The sequence below is a fragment of the Panthera tigris genome, chromosome F2 (assembly GCF_018350195.1).
Source record: "Panthera tigris isolate Pti1 chromosome F2, P.tigris_Pti1_mat1.1, whole genome shotgun sequence".
NCBI classification, from domain to species: Eukaryota; Metazoa; Chordata; class Mammalia; order Carnivora; family Felidae; genus Panthera; species Panthera tigris.
Genome location: NC_056676.1, coordinates 73,117,615 through 73,132,033, shown reverse-complemented (window position 1 = coordinate 73,132,033; position 14,419 = coordinate 73,117,615). Strand labels below are relative to the sequence as shown.

The following is a 14,419-nucleotide window of genomic DNA, read 5'->3' as shown; positions in this document are numbered from 1 at the left end:
GCCTGGGACAGAAGAGGCACTCGATACATTGATGTTAAGTCACCATAAAAATAATAGCTAACAGTTAATGAAGACACTCTTCCAGGCACCTGACGCGGATTATCTCATTGAAGAGTTGGGGACGTGGGCACCTTTACTGGGTTCATTTTATCGATGAGGGAACCAAGACGCTGAGAAGTTGTGTAACTTGCCTAAGATGACACCACATAAAGGAGGAAGGGGATTCTAACCTGGGGCTTATCTCCAGAGCCTGTGAATGAAGCAAATAAAGCCTTGAGAGAACCAGAGTGTGGATTTGCAGCATCATCCGAGACCACGTGCCCCAGGGCCTGCTGGGGAACCGGCCAGTGACGAGCGCGTGAACGGGAGAACACCGGGCTTCATTTGCGTGATGCTGTACAGTTGAGCAGATAACTCCCCATCCACTGTCTCCTGTGGCCCTCACAGCAGCAGGATCTCTAGGCTGATCTGTTGTTCCCATCCTCTGAATGTGATCACCGAGGTTCCCCAGATCACAGAGAAAGTGCAGAGCTTCCCTTTGAACCTGTGTCTTTGAACTCCAAACTCTGTGGTCATTTTACTGGCAACACGATTATCCAGATGGTAATGAATCCTTCTGATGAGTTTCTTCATCTCTCAAGTGGGAGTTCATGTCTACCTTGGGAGGTGGCTGTGAGGAAGGCCGCTGACAGTGGCCAGTGGCAGGTGATCACTAACAGGTGGTGTGGGGGCTGATGTTGTTACCGTCGTCATCACCACCAGAGAAGATTTGGGATTCAGGGTAGGCAGATTCCAGGCATGGGTCGAGAACCGTAAGTTTGAAATAAAATGACCAAACGCGGGACGGAGTTGAAAATCTTGTTTAGGTTCCTGGAAAGCTTGGAAATACCGATTCAGATCTGCCGATCACTAGGCTTATTGATCAGAAAATGTGATCCGGGCCACCAAGGGTCAGAGCCAGGACTCGGGTCCCCAGCCAAGGCCAGGAGCAGACGTCTCCAAACCTCCCAACGTCGTGGTCCTTTCCATCGTGGCATGAGACGGCTTTCTGATTGGCTGGACTGTGGGCTCAGGAGGACAGATCCAGCTTATTCATCATAAGCCTATGAAGCCTAGCTCTGTGTCCCCAGTGACTACCATATAAATATCGAATGAATCAATGAATGAATGAATGAGTGAATGAATGCACAAGTGGGTACCCACATACACAAGCAAGCCACCAAAGCGTGGATGGGAACCCAGGAGAGTGGAATAGAGTGGAAGGACCAAGCCTCACCCATGGACCCTAAGGAACCTGGTGCTGAGCACTGAGCCAGAGAGTCTCCACCAAGGGGGAGGGAGAGCCATTTTTCTTTGCTGAAACAATGAAGCATGCACACACACACGCACACACACTCTCCCTCTCCCCACCCTCCCCCACCACCGAATTCATGTAGATGATCATTTCAAAGGATTATTTGCAGTGTGCTCCTGCCTGAGGCAGGCGCATGAACAACATGACCTCTCTGTGACTTTTCCAGGACCAGCATTCTGCATCATGCACTGGGGTGGCTCCTCTTTTTTCCATTAGGAAGAACACTTTGTAATTTCAAAAACAATTCTGAAGGTCCCCAAATGAGAGAGGTTGTTTCCTCTAGTAACTAGTGTCTGTAAAAAGAATAATACTAAGACATGATCACGGAGGCCCTTGCTGAATTTATCGGTCTTTGCAACGAATTTGTCCCTTGTTTATACTAAGAATGTTTCATATATTTGAAAACCATTGTCCTATATGTTCAAGAGACATTATTGATTCATTTATATTCCTGTTGCTTTGCCAAAGCTTTGTGGTGACTCGGTCTGAAAAATTCTGCAGCCCCCCCCACCGCCCCCCCCGCAACTGGTTCCACTAACCAGCTGGTAAAGTAGAGCTGTGCACACTTCTTACACTTTCTCAGATGTGTTTTCTTTCACTGAAGGATAATTCCTACCTGCCACCCAGGTTTGCTGTGAGGTTAAGGGGGATAACAGAGAAAGCGCATGCCAACGTCTGAGGGAAGTCATGGCTTCATCCTGTCTGACACCTTCCTCTGGAGCAAGCCAGGACTAGATGTTTCCTCCTTCCTCCCCTCCAGGTTCCTGATTGTCCTGGGATGCTTGATTCTGGCCGTGCTGACCACGTTCAGGGAGTACGAGACTGTTTCGGGAGACTGGCTGCTATTACTGGTGAGATCGCGCACCTGCCATGGTGCTGTTCCGGGGCAGACACCTCTGGTCGGACTTTCACAGTGAAGGGCAACGGGGCTGCCCTGGGGCACCGCTGGCGTTGGCTTCCTGGAGCCTGCGACCAAGTCCAGGCCCAAGAGAAAGCAATGCCGGGGTCAGTTGGTCAGGTCTGCCACGGGTACAGGCGGAGGGGAATGACATTTGTTATCCTAGAGATGAGAGGGCACAAACAAGGTCATAGCAAAAACCAAACATTAGTTGTATTACAAACTGTAGCTTCCTAACCCTCTGAAAGCTAACACAAACACACGCTCTGTTTTACAACCTGCCTCTGCTTTTTCTCCTTGAACCCTGAGGATCTCTGACTCCCTTCAAGGCCAAGTACCAAATCCCATTTGTGCATTAAAGTCTCCACGTCCTCCCCCCCCTCCCCCCCGGGCCCTCTGCCTATTTTCTCTCCGTGTTCACCATCTGCACAGGAAAGGGATGCCAGCCCCCCAGTTAAGGTCCACAAAATGGCAGAACCTTCGCCTTGCACTGAGCATGTCATTCGTGACACCAGATTCAGCAAATTCCTTCTCAGGTGATTTTAGTCCACACTGTCTCACGCTGAGACCTTAGCAGGTGCATCCTGGGAAGCCATCTAGCTCCAGGAGCTAAGTTTCGGGGATTATCACAGAGCGACAACCCCCCAAGGGTCCCAGGAGGTCACCAAAGAGAGGGGGGCAAAGGTGTCTGTGTCTGATCGACAAGGGAGGCGGGAAGGAAGGAGGAGGCCCTGGGTCCAGGGAGAGAGCACAGCATGATGCTTATGCCCGTGGGCTCTGAGCCTCAGTGCCAGTCCAGGAGTCCTTCTTGGCCACTTTCTAGTCTGGAGAAATGTGTTTACTCCTTGGTTTCTCAAAACGTAAAATGAGGATAATGTTAGAAAACACTTGAGGCGGTGCCTGGCCCAGGAGCCGCGCTTAGTAACCGTTGGCCATGATTAGCAATGCCAGGGGCCAGGCACTGGGTGAGATTAGTAGACTGATACTTCTCTCTTCAATTTAACTGCACTTAAGGAGCTGGAAAAGAGACTTTGAAAAAAATGATCCGTTGGAACCAAAGCAGAGAGAGGAAAGCAAGTGATCACTTTGCGAGGCTGATGTCAGGGACAGTTAGCACGTGAGAGTGGACACGGGAGCTGTCCCAAACCGAATGGCGGTGATAACGTGCTCTCCTCCCCCGTCCACCACCAAAATGGCCACAACAGAAATCCCGTTCTTTGGAGCCTCGGAACAGAAATCGCTCCTTCCAGACAACTGGGTCCTGGTCGATCAGTGTCTGTCCATATGTTCTTAACGCAGGAAACATTTGCTATTTTCGTCTTTGGAGCCGAGTTTGCTTTGAGAATCTGGGCTGCCGGATGTTGCTGCCGATACAAAGGCTGGCGAGGAAGACTGAAGTTTGCCAGGAAGCCCCTGTGCATGCTGGGTAAGCCCTGACCCCCCCCAGTCACATGTGGCCCTGGTCCCCTGCTTTGGGTGCACCATTTCCCCGAGGGAATTTTAAGCAGCCGCTGTTCTCCTGGGAAATCACGTGGTATTCTGGAAGCCAGCAGAGCCTCCCACCCTACCTCGATGGGGAAGAGCTGCTCCAGTGTCCGGATGCCGAATTCCTTCCTCCTTGGCTTGCCCTAACGGCTCAACAGGGCAGGGATTCTCAATGGGTCGGGGTGGGGGCCGCTCTTGGCATTGGGGCTGTGAAGGAGCAGCTCATTGTAGGACGTTGAGCATCCCCAGTCGCGAAACTCGGTAGCCCCCAGTCACTGTGACAACCCAAACTGCCCGCAGCCTTCCAGACTGGCTTTGGTGGGCGGGGGAGGGGTGACACCACTGCCGGTTGAGAACTCCTTCTCTAGGTCCACGTTATGCCCATTTTACAGAGGGGGAAGCCGAGGTTCGCGGTGCTGAGTCATTTTCCGGTCACAACAGGTAGTAAGCAGCAGATTCCATCCTGACACCCAGGTCTGGAAGAATCTAACACCTGTGCCCTCCCTCCCTACCATGTTGCTGGGCCTTGACCCAAAAGTTGCTTTGGGGAGATGTCACTGACACCTTTCCCTCTGGGTGCAGGCGTTTTGACAGCGGAGAAGGCGGTCACTTTCGTTTACCCCTGTTGGTGCAGCATGGACCCATATGTTCCCAACTGGAGATCCTACTAAAATCATATAGCGACAGGGACGGGGAGGAGGAGGAGTCTCAAATTCCTAGGTCACAGAACGCCAGGGCTCGGAAGGCCCTCCAAAGGCACTGAGTCCAACGTGCCACCCCGCCGGATGCTCCCGCCCCCTTTACAGCAGCCTTCAAGTGGTCACCTACTTGCATACCTCCAGTCCCGGGGCGCTCACCACCTTCCAAGGTATTTATGCCACCTTAAGTCTTCGGACCGTCTTCAGATGATTGAGTTCCGTCATTCTGTTCCTCGTCTCCACTCCAGCAGTGGAAAAATGTGCTTCGTGGCTCCAGCTACACCTGGTATGACGTGTTCTTGGAGTCATCACCTCTTCTCCGAGCATGCTCACCGCCCTTTTAAAAAGCAGCCCCCAGGACTGAACACAGCCCTTTGGGTATGGATGGCCAGCCCAGGGAAGAGGAGCTGGACCCCTCTTCGGTCCTAGGTGCCACACTTCTGTCCACGCAGCCAAGGGTGAGCTGCCTGGCGGCCACAGCTGGTGGCACCGCCCTGACCATGACTGAAACTGCTCTTTCTTCTGCCCGTCTGCTGCTGAGGTTGCATCCCTGAGGGTTTCGTTTCTGACTCGGAACTTTTAATGCAAGGAGAGGGCACGTGGGTGTACGCGTGTGTGCGCACGCTCGTGCACGCGACTTTGGAGACCTTTGCGGTTACTGATTTTTTTTCGTACTTTTTTTAACCTTTCTTTCTCTGGCCTCCTCCCCTGTCTGCCCCTGTCTTTGTCCATTCAGGCAGCTAGAACAACGCCCCAGACTGGGGGCTTATGAACAAGAGACATGTCTTTCTCATGGTCCTGGAGGCCGAAGTCCAAGATCAGGGTGCCGGGCTCTGGGCGAGTCCCTCTTCTGGGTCCCAGGCTGTCCACCCCTTCTTGGTCTCCGTGCTGTGTCCTCACACCGTGGAAAGGGTGGGGAGCTCTCAGGAAGCTCTTTTATCAGGGCACTAATCCCACTTACGAGGGTTCCACCCTCATAACCTCATCACCGCCCAGGGGCCCCACCTCCTAAGACCGTCTCACTGGGGGACAGGATCTCAGCATATGAATTTGGGGAAGACACAGACATTCAGACCATAGCAACTCCAGCTTGCCTTCCCTTTTTTTTTTTTTTTTTTTTTAACCTTCCTTTCAAGTCTTTTGCAAAGTGTTAAGCTGACTTCTTTTTCTTCTTTGGAGAGATCTATGTAAGTGCTGACCAGAAGTCGTGTGTGTGTGTGTGTGTACGTGTGTGTGTGTGTTGGCAGGAGGTAGGGGAAGCGACCTTGTGCCCAAACTCAGAGGTTCCTACCCAGTTGGAGAACATCCTAGTGTTGTGTGGAGGCTGGACCCTTCCAGGACAAGCGCATTCCCCGTGGAGGAGTCTCTCCACAATTCTAAGAGGGGCTGATTGGACCGAGGTCCTAATGACACTGCAGCTGCCAGCCTCCCCTGGAGAGCCGAGCCCCCCCAACCAGCATCCCCATCCTTGCTGGCTTCCTTTCTGGGGTGCCTGTGTTTTCTGCTCTCCTCATCTCGACTTCTCCCATAACATGGCTCTTGTGGGTAATGTTGCTTTTCTCTACGTGTTGGACATGAGAGCGGGTGTCCCGTCAGTGAACATCACGGCTTCCATGTTCGAGGCAGCTTCAGACCCTGCCATTTCGGGTGTGAATGGATCCGACCGGGCCAGAATGTTCCATTCGCTCTGCGCATCGTAGGCCTGACACATTTGCCACGCATCCAGGTTCTGTTGTGTTTTGCTTTCTACACACATTGTAAGTGGATAACTTCACACAGATAAACTGAGAAGCCTAGCCAAGGATACAGACATATTGGCATCCAGATGTTTGACACCCAAGTTTTTCCCAAAAGTTAAGCGCATTTTAGGCAACACTTTGATATGGCAAACGTAGCCAGGTGTGAATTGAGGGACCTGTTCCGAGCCAAGAGACCAACACAGACAAAGGTATGGAGGTGTGAGAGAGCGCTGTGTGCTCAGCAAACCGCACCTGCTTCTGGAAGGCTCCTAAGGGCCAGGCCACAGGGTTTTCAGGAGCTTGGACTTTACCCAGCGGATAAACATTGCTTCCAGTGTGTTCCTTAGAACCTGATGCTCTTGCAAAACAACAGTCCCATGGTCGAAATCTTTGCGGAAAGACTGTACTTCATTTGTATAACTGAGAGCCACCGTGCATACTCGCATTTTGATGGTTCCTGGAAGTCCTAAAGCAGCAAAACCTTCTTAATGGATTTTTTTTTTCCCCCAAATTGACTTGGCTATGGGGTCCTTTTTACCTGCTGGCCTCTGCAGTGGGGTAGGGAGATGGTCGGCATGGGTACTGCCTCCCTCGCCCCCAGTCTCCTCTGCCTCTCTGCTCTCGGTCACCAGCATCGCAATTCATGGGTGGACCTCATGTTTTAGCACAGTCTCCGCCAGGGCCTTCCCTGAGGCCGAGGGAGACCACCAGGTGGCACAGCTCAGAAGTGTGGGGACATTCACCACCCCAGGGGTGACCGTCCACCAGCAGGGGGCAGGAGGCCCCAGGCCGAAGTCCCAGCTCCCATCTTCCAGGGCGACAACCTTGGGAGGTGTTCGCCTGCAGAACGGAGCCTGCCCACACCCATCTCACCTTGCCTTTCTCCTTCCCTGGCTCCCTCTCCCCTCTCCCCTCCCTCGTGCCCCCTGGGAGATTATCTCCCCACACGTCACCCACTCACCCACGGCCGAGGCCTGGATTTGGTGTCGCTTTTAGGGGAAACCTGCCTTCAACAGCGTCTGAGCTTCAGGCTTCACCTCCACAACCGGGGCAGCCCCGACCCCTCCTCTGGGGGCCGGGGTGGGGGAGGGGGGTGCCCTTGGGGAACCGCTTCCCTGGGATCGAGAGTAAAGGCTCTGACAGTCCTGCCCCCAGTCCCCCGCTCGGCTTGGGAAGGCGCGCGCGCTCACTTCCCGTTTCTCCATCTGCCACAGGAGACTAAGCCTGCCTACCACGTGCGACTGGTGTCACGGTTTCGCCCAGCGATGCCCGGCACGTGTGGGGCTGCAGGCAGCCAGTGGCTGCGACGGCTCCACTGCCTTGGCCTGACCTTCTTTTCCTTCTCCCCCCCCCCCCCCCCCGCCCCGTCCCCGCTGCCAGACATCTTCGTGCTGATCGCCTCCGTGCCGGTGGTTGCCGTGGGAAACCAGGGCAATGTGCTGGCCACCTCGCTGCGCAGCCTGCGCTTCCTGCAGATCCTGCGCATGCTCCGCATGGACCGCAGGGGCGGCACGTGGAAGCTCCTGGGCTCCGCCATCTGCGCCCACAGCAAAGTAAGTGGCGCGGAGAAGCCGCCAGACCGCGTGGGCCTCTCGCCCACCGGTGGTGCCTTGCGGGGCTTCCCCTCCCGCGCGGTGTCCCCCCGAGGGCGGTCGCGGTGCCACCACCGGTGATGAGGGGGAGGAGGAGGAGGAGGAGGAGGAAGAGAGGCACAAGCAGGGGTGCAACAGCAGCAAAAGCAGGCACATCCGGGTTCAAGCCCTCTCCCGCTCCACCCTGTGGCCGAGGCGCTCAACTCTCCCTGAGCCTCGGGTTCCTCATTTCTAGAGGAAAGATGAGGATAGCTCTGCCTCCCGGTCGTCGAGGGGGTGAAATGAGCCAGCGCAAGGCAGCAGGGGATGGGAGGGAAAGGTGCAGGGCGCCCACAGACTGGGGGGAGTCCCAACTCTGTTGGCGTGACTGGGGATTTTCTGTAACCTCCTGGGTCTTGGTTCCTGCGTTTATAAAATGAGGATGGGGCGCCTCGGTGGCTCAGTGCCTTGAGCGGCTGGCTCTTGATCTCAGCTCAGGCCTTGATCTCGGGGTTGTGAGTTCAAGCCCCCCTCTCCTCCCCCGGCTTCGGGCTCCCTGTTGGACTCTATGTTGGGCTGTGTGCTGGGTGTGGAGCTTACTTAAAAAGGGGGTACCTGGGTGGCTCAGTCAGCTAAGCTTCTGAGTATTGATTTCAGCTCAGGTCATGATCTCACAGTTTGTGGGTTTGAGCCCCACTTTGGGCTCTGCACCAAGCAGAGCCTGGTTGAGATTCTCTTCCTCTCTCTCTCTGCCCCTACATCACTCTCTCTCTCTCAAATAAATAAATTTTTAAAAGAAGAAGAAGAAGAAGAAGAAGGGGGCACCTGGGTAGCTCAGTTGACTAAGCGTCTGGCTCTTGATTTCGGCTCAGGTCATGATCTCATAGGTTATGAGATCAAGCCCCACATCAGGCTCCATGTTGACAGGGCAGAGCCTGCTTGGTATTCTCTCTCTCTCTCTCTCTCTCTCTCTCTCTCTCTCTCTCTGTCTCTCCCTCCCCCCCCCCAATCTGTGCTTCCCCCACTCACATTCTCTTTCTTTCTCTCTCTCAAAATAAATAAGCTTTAAAATAGATAAATAAATAATTTTTTTAAGTATAAAACGAGGATGATAATGCACTCACCTCAAACGGTGAAAAGATTTAGAACATGCTGTTCTTATGAGCTTCCTCAGCAGTTGAAATGAGAATCCTAGCTGCTCGCGCGAGAAAAGATACATTTCAGCGCCTGGATAATAGTAGGTGCTCATTTATTATTCCAAATATGCTTTTCTTCACAAACAATACAAATAAATATAGAAATAAAATGAAATACAAAGGTAGAAACACCTGGAGCCCTTCACCTCATGAAGCCATACATGCTTTATTCTGTCTCTGTTCCCTCTGACCCCAGACTCGGTGAGGTCTGAGCTTTCTTTCGAGATTTCTGTCCTCCACCTGACCGTTTACTCTCTTGGCAGGGGACACGCTAGCAATTCCTAACCTTGTAGCCATGGAGCTGAGCTGATTCACGGCTCCGGCAGACATCAGGGCTGAAAATGGCTGGTTTCGATTCCTGTCCTGTGTTCCCTCAGATTCCAATAGAAGACTGTTGCATATTTCCCATGGAGTTCCCGGGAAGAGACAGATCCACGCCACCGCCAGACCCCACGCCCGAGGTCAGGTGGGCCGAACTTCAAGACAAAATGACATCTCCGTGGCGGGAGACCAAAGGCAGAAAAAGAAACTGCTTGTCAAGCCCTACGTGCCATTCGGCCCCCGACACGTCCCCGCTCTTAGCATTGTGCTGCTCCTAGGCCGCAGCATGGCTGCTGGGCCGCCATTCACTTCCGGGTCAGGCGGTGCGTTTAGGAAGTGAGCACATGCCAGGATTCCAGCCCCGCTTCCCCATTTATTAACCTTACTCCCCACTCTAAGCCTGGTGAAGGAGCACTTGTCAATTCTTCTCTTCATCCACTCATTCAAAACCTCTGTCCTCCGGGCCGGGTCCCACGACTCGCTCCTCTGGGTTTCGGCAACACAGAGTGGAGGCCCGTGTTGCACGGGGTGAGGATTTCAAGGTCAGGCTAGGCCAGGCTGTGCTGCCGGGACAAAGAAGCCCGGAGTTTCTGCGACTTGGCGCAAAAATGCCGCTGCCTTCTCACTCACGTGGGGTCTGACGTGAGCCTGGAGCCCCCTGCGCAGTGGATTTCAGGAACAGGCAGGAAGCTGCTGCCAGCATTCCCCCCACATGGACTCCACCCTAGTCCCCCAGTCCCAGTCTGATCGCAGGGTGGCTCAGGGCAGGAGTCTGTGGACAGAGGATGGGGGGGGGGGGGGGGGCAGCCACAGGCCGTGACCAGCAAAAAATCGTGGAAAGTCAGAATTACCTTGAAGAGCCTTCTGAATGACTGCAAAGCACAGAACTGGGACGCATTTTCACTCATTTTCAGTGCCCATTATGCTACTTCTTAATAATCCAACAAAACCAATTTTCCTGTGCGCTGATGAACAGACCGCAGTTTCCCCAGCTAAGCACCAGGTGAAACTTCTGACTCGCACTTGGGGGCCAGAGGGTATGACAACACATAGGAACATGAGAGCCGTGCTCAACGAGGCGAGTGCCCAGACAGTCACTGGGGAAGGACCATCCAGTTCACCTTTCTCTTCTTGAACTTGCCCGGCAGGGCCGACAGTCACCAAAGGGAATGGCCGGCTGGCTGGGTTGCCTGCACCATTGAAACCTCTCTGGGCTGTAAAGTGAACTCACCAAAGGGCACTGTGCACGTGATGCTGTGGGGGAAGCCATACGTAAGCAGTGAGCAGAATAAGTGTTACAGATTTGGAGAAGTCTACTTGGGACGTAGCGAAAGCATAAGGGAACTACAGATGAGCTCCGTCTCCTTGAGCAAGTGAATGTTCGGGAAACTTGCATCATGGAGGTGACGGGAATCTCAAGATGACCCACTCCTCTTCATGGGGAAGGGCAGTGTGGGCAGTGAGACGAGTGTGAACAGCGGCACGAAACACCCCTCTCAGCGAGATCTGACCCAGAAGGTCAGAGAGATGGGGCATATGGATATGACCCACTTTGTTCCCCGGGAAGACGTAGCAGGGGCATCAGACCTAATCTTCAGACTGTGTTTGCCAATAACCTTGACTTTCTTCTGCCCAACCTACTGTGCTGACCTTTGAAATCGGAATAGAACGAGAGAAATCGAAAGAGGCTTAGGGATCCTCTGGGTCAGGGTATTCGAAACTTCGGTGAGTGGCCGATCTTTGCCATATCCCTGCACCGTCCTTACTGTTTCTTAGCGTTTTTCTCTTAATCGACTCACTTTTGTGCATTCACTCCTACGTCCTAGTCTATCATGTGATAATATCCACGAGATAATGGGTTTTATGGTCATTTTAATTTATGCTAATTTTTAATATAGTTTAAATCAGTACGTGGCTCTTTAACATAAAAACTGCCTGTCTTCCTTCCATGAGGAGTACACGTGTCACTTTGAGGAACTGTGATCTGGTACTTCCATTTCGAAAATAAAGAAACGAAAGCTGGGGAGGGGGATAATTTGCCAGGATCACACAGGAAATCAGTGGCAGGGCTGGGTTCCCTAGGCCACGCTAGCGACCCCTGCTGTTGATTTCCCAGTAGCGCCGAGCTTTATCTTGGATCTGAGAAGTTCTGCCCGGAATCAAGTCTCCTGAGTCCTGGGCCTTGTCTCAGAGGCAGCTGTCAGGTTTTCCTGCCTCCCTACCTCCCTGTGAAGTCTCGGGAGCTGTGATATTGAGGATCCCTGAAGACAGAACTCTTCCTCTCCTCCTAGAGCTATACACTCATTCTGTTAATGATGGAATGAAGGACCATATTATTACCACGAAGACAAGAAACAAGTGTTGGCGAGGATGTGGAGAAAAGGGAACCCTCGTGCACTGTTGGTGGGAATGCCACTTGGTGCAGCTGCTGTGGAAAACAGTAGGAAGGATCCTCAAAAAAATTGAAACCAGAAATATCCTATGACCGAATAATTCCACTATTGGGTATTTACGCAAAGACAACAAAAACACTAATTCAAAAAGATATATGCACTTTTATGTTTATTGCAGCATTATTTATAATAGCCAAGACATGGAAGCAACCTAAGTATCTATCAATAGACAAAGGGATGAGGAAAATATGGTGTATATACACAATGGAATATTAGCCATAAAAAAGGACGAGATCCTGCCATTTGTGAGAGCATGGATGGACCTAATGGATATCATGCTAAGTGAAACAAGTCAGCAGAAAGACAACTACCATACGATTCCACTCGTAAGTGGAATCTAAAAAAGACAACGAAGAGAGCCCAAATGTCCATCGACTGATGAGTGGATAAAGAAGATGTGGTATATATATACAACGGACTATTACTGAGCCATCAAAAAAGAATGAAATCTTGCCATTTGGAACAACATGGACGGAACTAGAATGTATTCCACTAAGCGAAATAAGTCAGAGAAAGACAAATACTGTATGATTTCACTCGTGTGGAATTTAAGAAACAAAACAGATGAACGTATGGGGGGGGGGGGTAGAGAAGAGAAGGAAACAAACCATAAGAGACTCTTAATGATAGAGAACAAACTGAGGGTTGATGGAGGGAGGTGGGTGGGAGATGGGCTAGATGGGTGATGGGGATTAAGGAGGGCACTTGTTGGGATGAGCACTGGGTGTTGTATGGAAGTAATGAATCACTGAATTCTACTCCTCAAACCAATATTGCACCATATGTTAACTAAAATTTAATTTTTTTAAATTCTAACAAATAAATAAAATAACAACTAACAAGTGAGTTAAGCAAAAACCAGAATCAGACCTTTAAATACAGAGAAGAGAGGCTCCTGAGTGGCTCAGTCAGTTAAGCATCTGACTCTTGATTTTGGCTTAGATCATGATCTCACCGTCTGTGGGTTCAAGCCCCGCATCGGGTTCTGCACTGGTGGCTCGGAGCCTGCTTGGGATTCTCTCTCTCCCCCTCCCCACCCTGCCCCTCCCCTGCTCACACACGTGCGTTCTCTCTCTCTCTTTCTGTCTCTTTCTCTCAAAAATAAATAAATAAACATTTAAAAAAATACAGAGAACAAACTGATGGTTGCCAGAGGGAAGGAGGTAGAGGGTTGGACAAAATGGGTCAAGGGGAGTGGAAGATACAGGCTTCCAGTGAGGGAATGAATAAGTCACAGGAATAAAAGACAGCATAAGGAATATGGCCGATGACATTGTAATAGAGCTATAGCGGGACAGATGATAGCTACACTGGGGGCGAGCATAACACAATGTGTAACCTTGCGGAATCACTATGTTGCACACCTGAAACGAATGCAATGTGTCAACTATACTCAAATTTAAAAACAGAAAGAAAGAAAAAGGAAAGAATGACCGTATTACTGATCCCCTTTCATGGTGACGGGAGGTGAGGCTCAGGGAGGTACATAACCCGCCCACAGTCACAATGTTCGTAAGCCCGGACTCCACCTCCAGGGTATCTGCCTCCAGCATGCGTCCAGAGACTTCTCAGTGACCACCTCCCTTGTCCACTGCTTGCTCTCCCAGGAGCTCATCACCGCCTGGTACATTGGGTTCCTGACGCTCATCCTTTCTTCGTTTCTGGTCTACCTGGTTGAGAAAGACGTGCCCGAGGTGGATGCACAGGGAGAAGAGATGAAGGAGGAATTCGAGACCTATGCAGATGCCCTCTGGTGGGGCCTGGTGAGTCACCATCTTGAAGGCCCCCCATGGGGACTGACTGTTAGAGACAGAGGTGTGGAGGGCGCAGCATGGGTGTTCTCCTAGGTGGCAGCCGCGTGCACGCACAGGTGCATGCACTTGGAATGGGCTTTTCCTTAACGCTTACAAGTGATGGGAATAGTCAGCGCCCATCATCACCCAGGGACCTTGCTTCATTAGTTGTAGACTGTTATCAGCTGAGTCGTGCATGTGCAAACAGCCGCAGTGGCAGGTGCACACACGTGCACTCAGACCTTCAAACGCACCTGGAGACCCACAGCCCCGTACCCACCAGGGACACGTGTTACGAACGCTAGCAGTTTCCAAAGGCTTACTTTGCTCCAGAGCATTGCTCTAAAGTCCTTCCTTGTATTAACATATTTTAAACACAATTTCTATTTTGAGTCCCTTTTTTTTTTAATTTTTTTTTTAACGTTTATTTATTTTTGAGACAGAGAGAGACAGAGCATGAACGGGGGAGGGTCAGAGAGAGAGGGAGACACAGGATCTGAAACAGGCTCCAGGCTCTGAGCCGTCAGCCCAGAGCCCTACGCGGGGCTCAGACTCACATACCGCGAGATCGTGACCTGAGCCGAAGTCGGACGCTTAACCGACTGAGCCACCCAGGCGCCCCTGAGTTCCTTTTTTTAAGTGGGGAAACTGAGGGGGCGACTGGGTGGCTCAGTTGGTTAAGCGTCGGCTCAGGTCAAACCACTTCGGCTCAGGTCATGAGCTCGCAGTTTGTGGATTCAAGCCTCACGTCGGGCTCCGTGCTGACCGTTCAGAGCCCGGAGCCTGCGATGGATTCTGTGTGTGTCTCTCTCTCTCTGCCCCTCCTCTTCCTCTCAAAAACAAAGATTAAAAAGAAATTAAAATAAAATGGGGAAATTGAGGCATGAAGCGGTTAAGTATGTAATGAAGCC

General features: G+C 51.9%; 1 protein-coding gene across 1 annotated transcript in view; it reads left to right on the top strand.

Annotated features, from left to right (window-relative positions):
- Positions 1 to 1,977: 1,977 nt before the first annotated feature.
- KCNQ3 (potassium voltage-gated channel subfamily Q member 3) overlaps positions 1,978 to 14,419 on the top strand; it is a 49,759-nt gene continuing 37,317 nt past the window's right edge. Inside the window, exons 1-4 of the mRNA XM_042972872.1 lie at positions 1,978 to 2,205; positions 3,552 to 3,678; positions 7,555 to 7,727; positions 13,323 to 13,478. Coding sequence (XP_042828806.1) covers positions 2,020 to 2,205; positions 3,552 to 3,678; positions 7,555 to 7,727; positions 13,323 to 13,478 — 642 coding nt within the window. The 5' untranslated portion in view covers positions 1,978 to 2,019. The remainder of the gene's footprint in view (positions 2,206 to 3,551; positions 3,679 to 7,554; positions 7,728 to 13,322; positions 13,479 to 14,419) is intronic.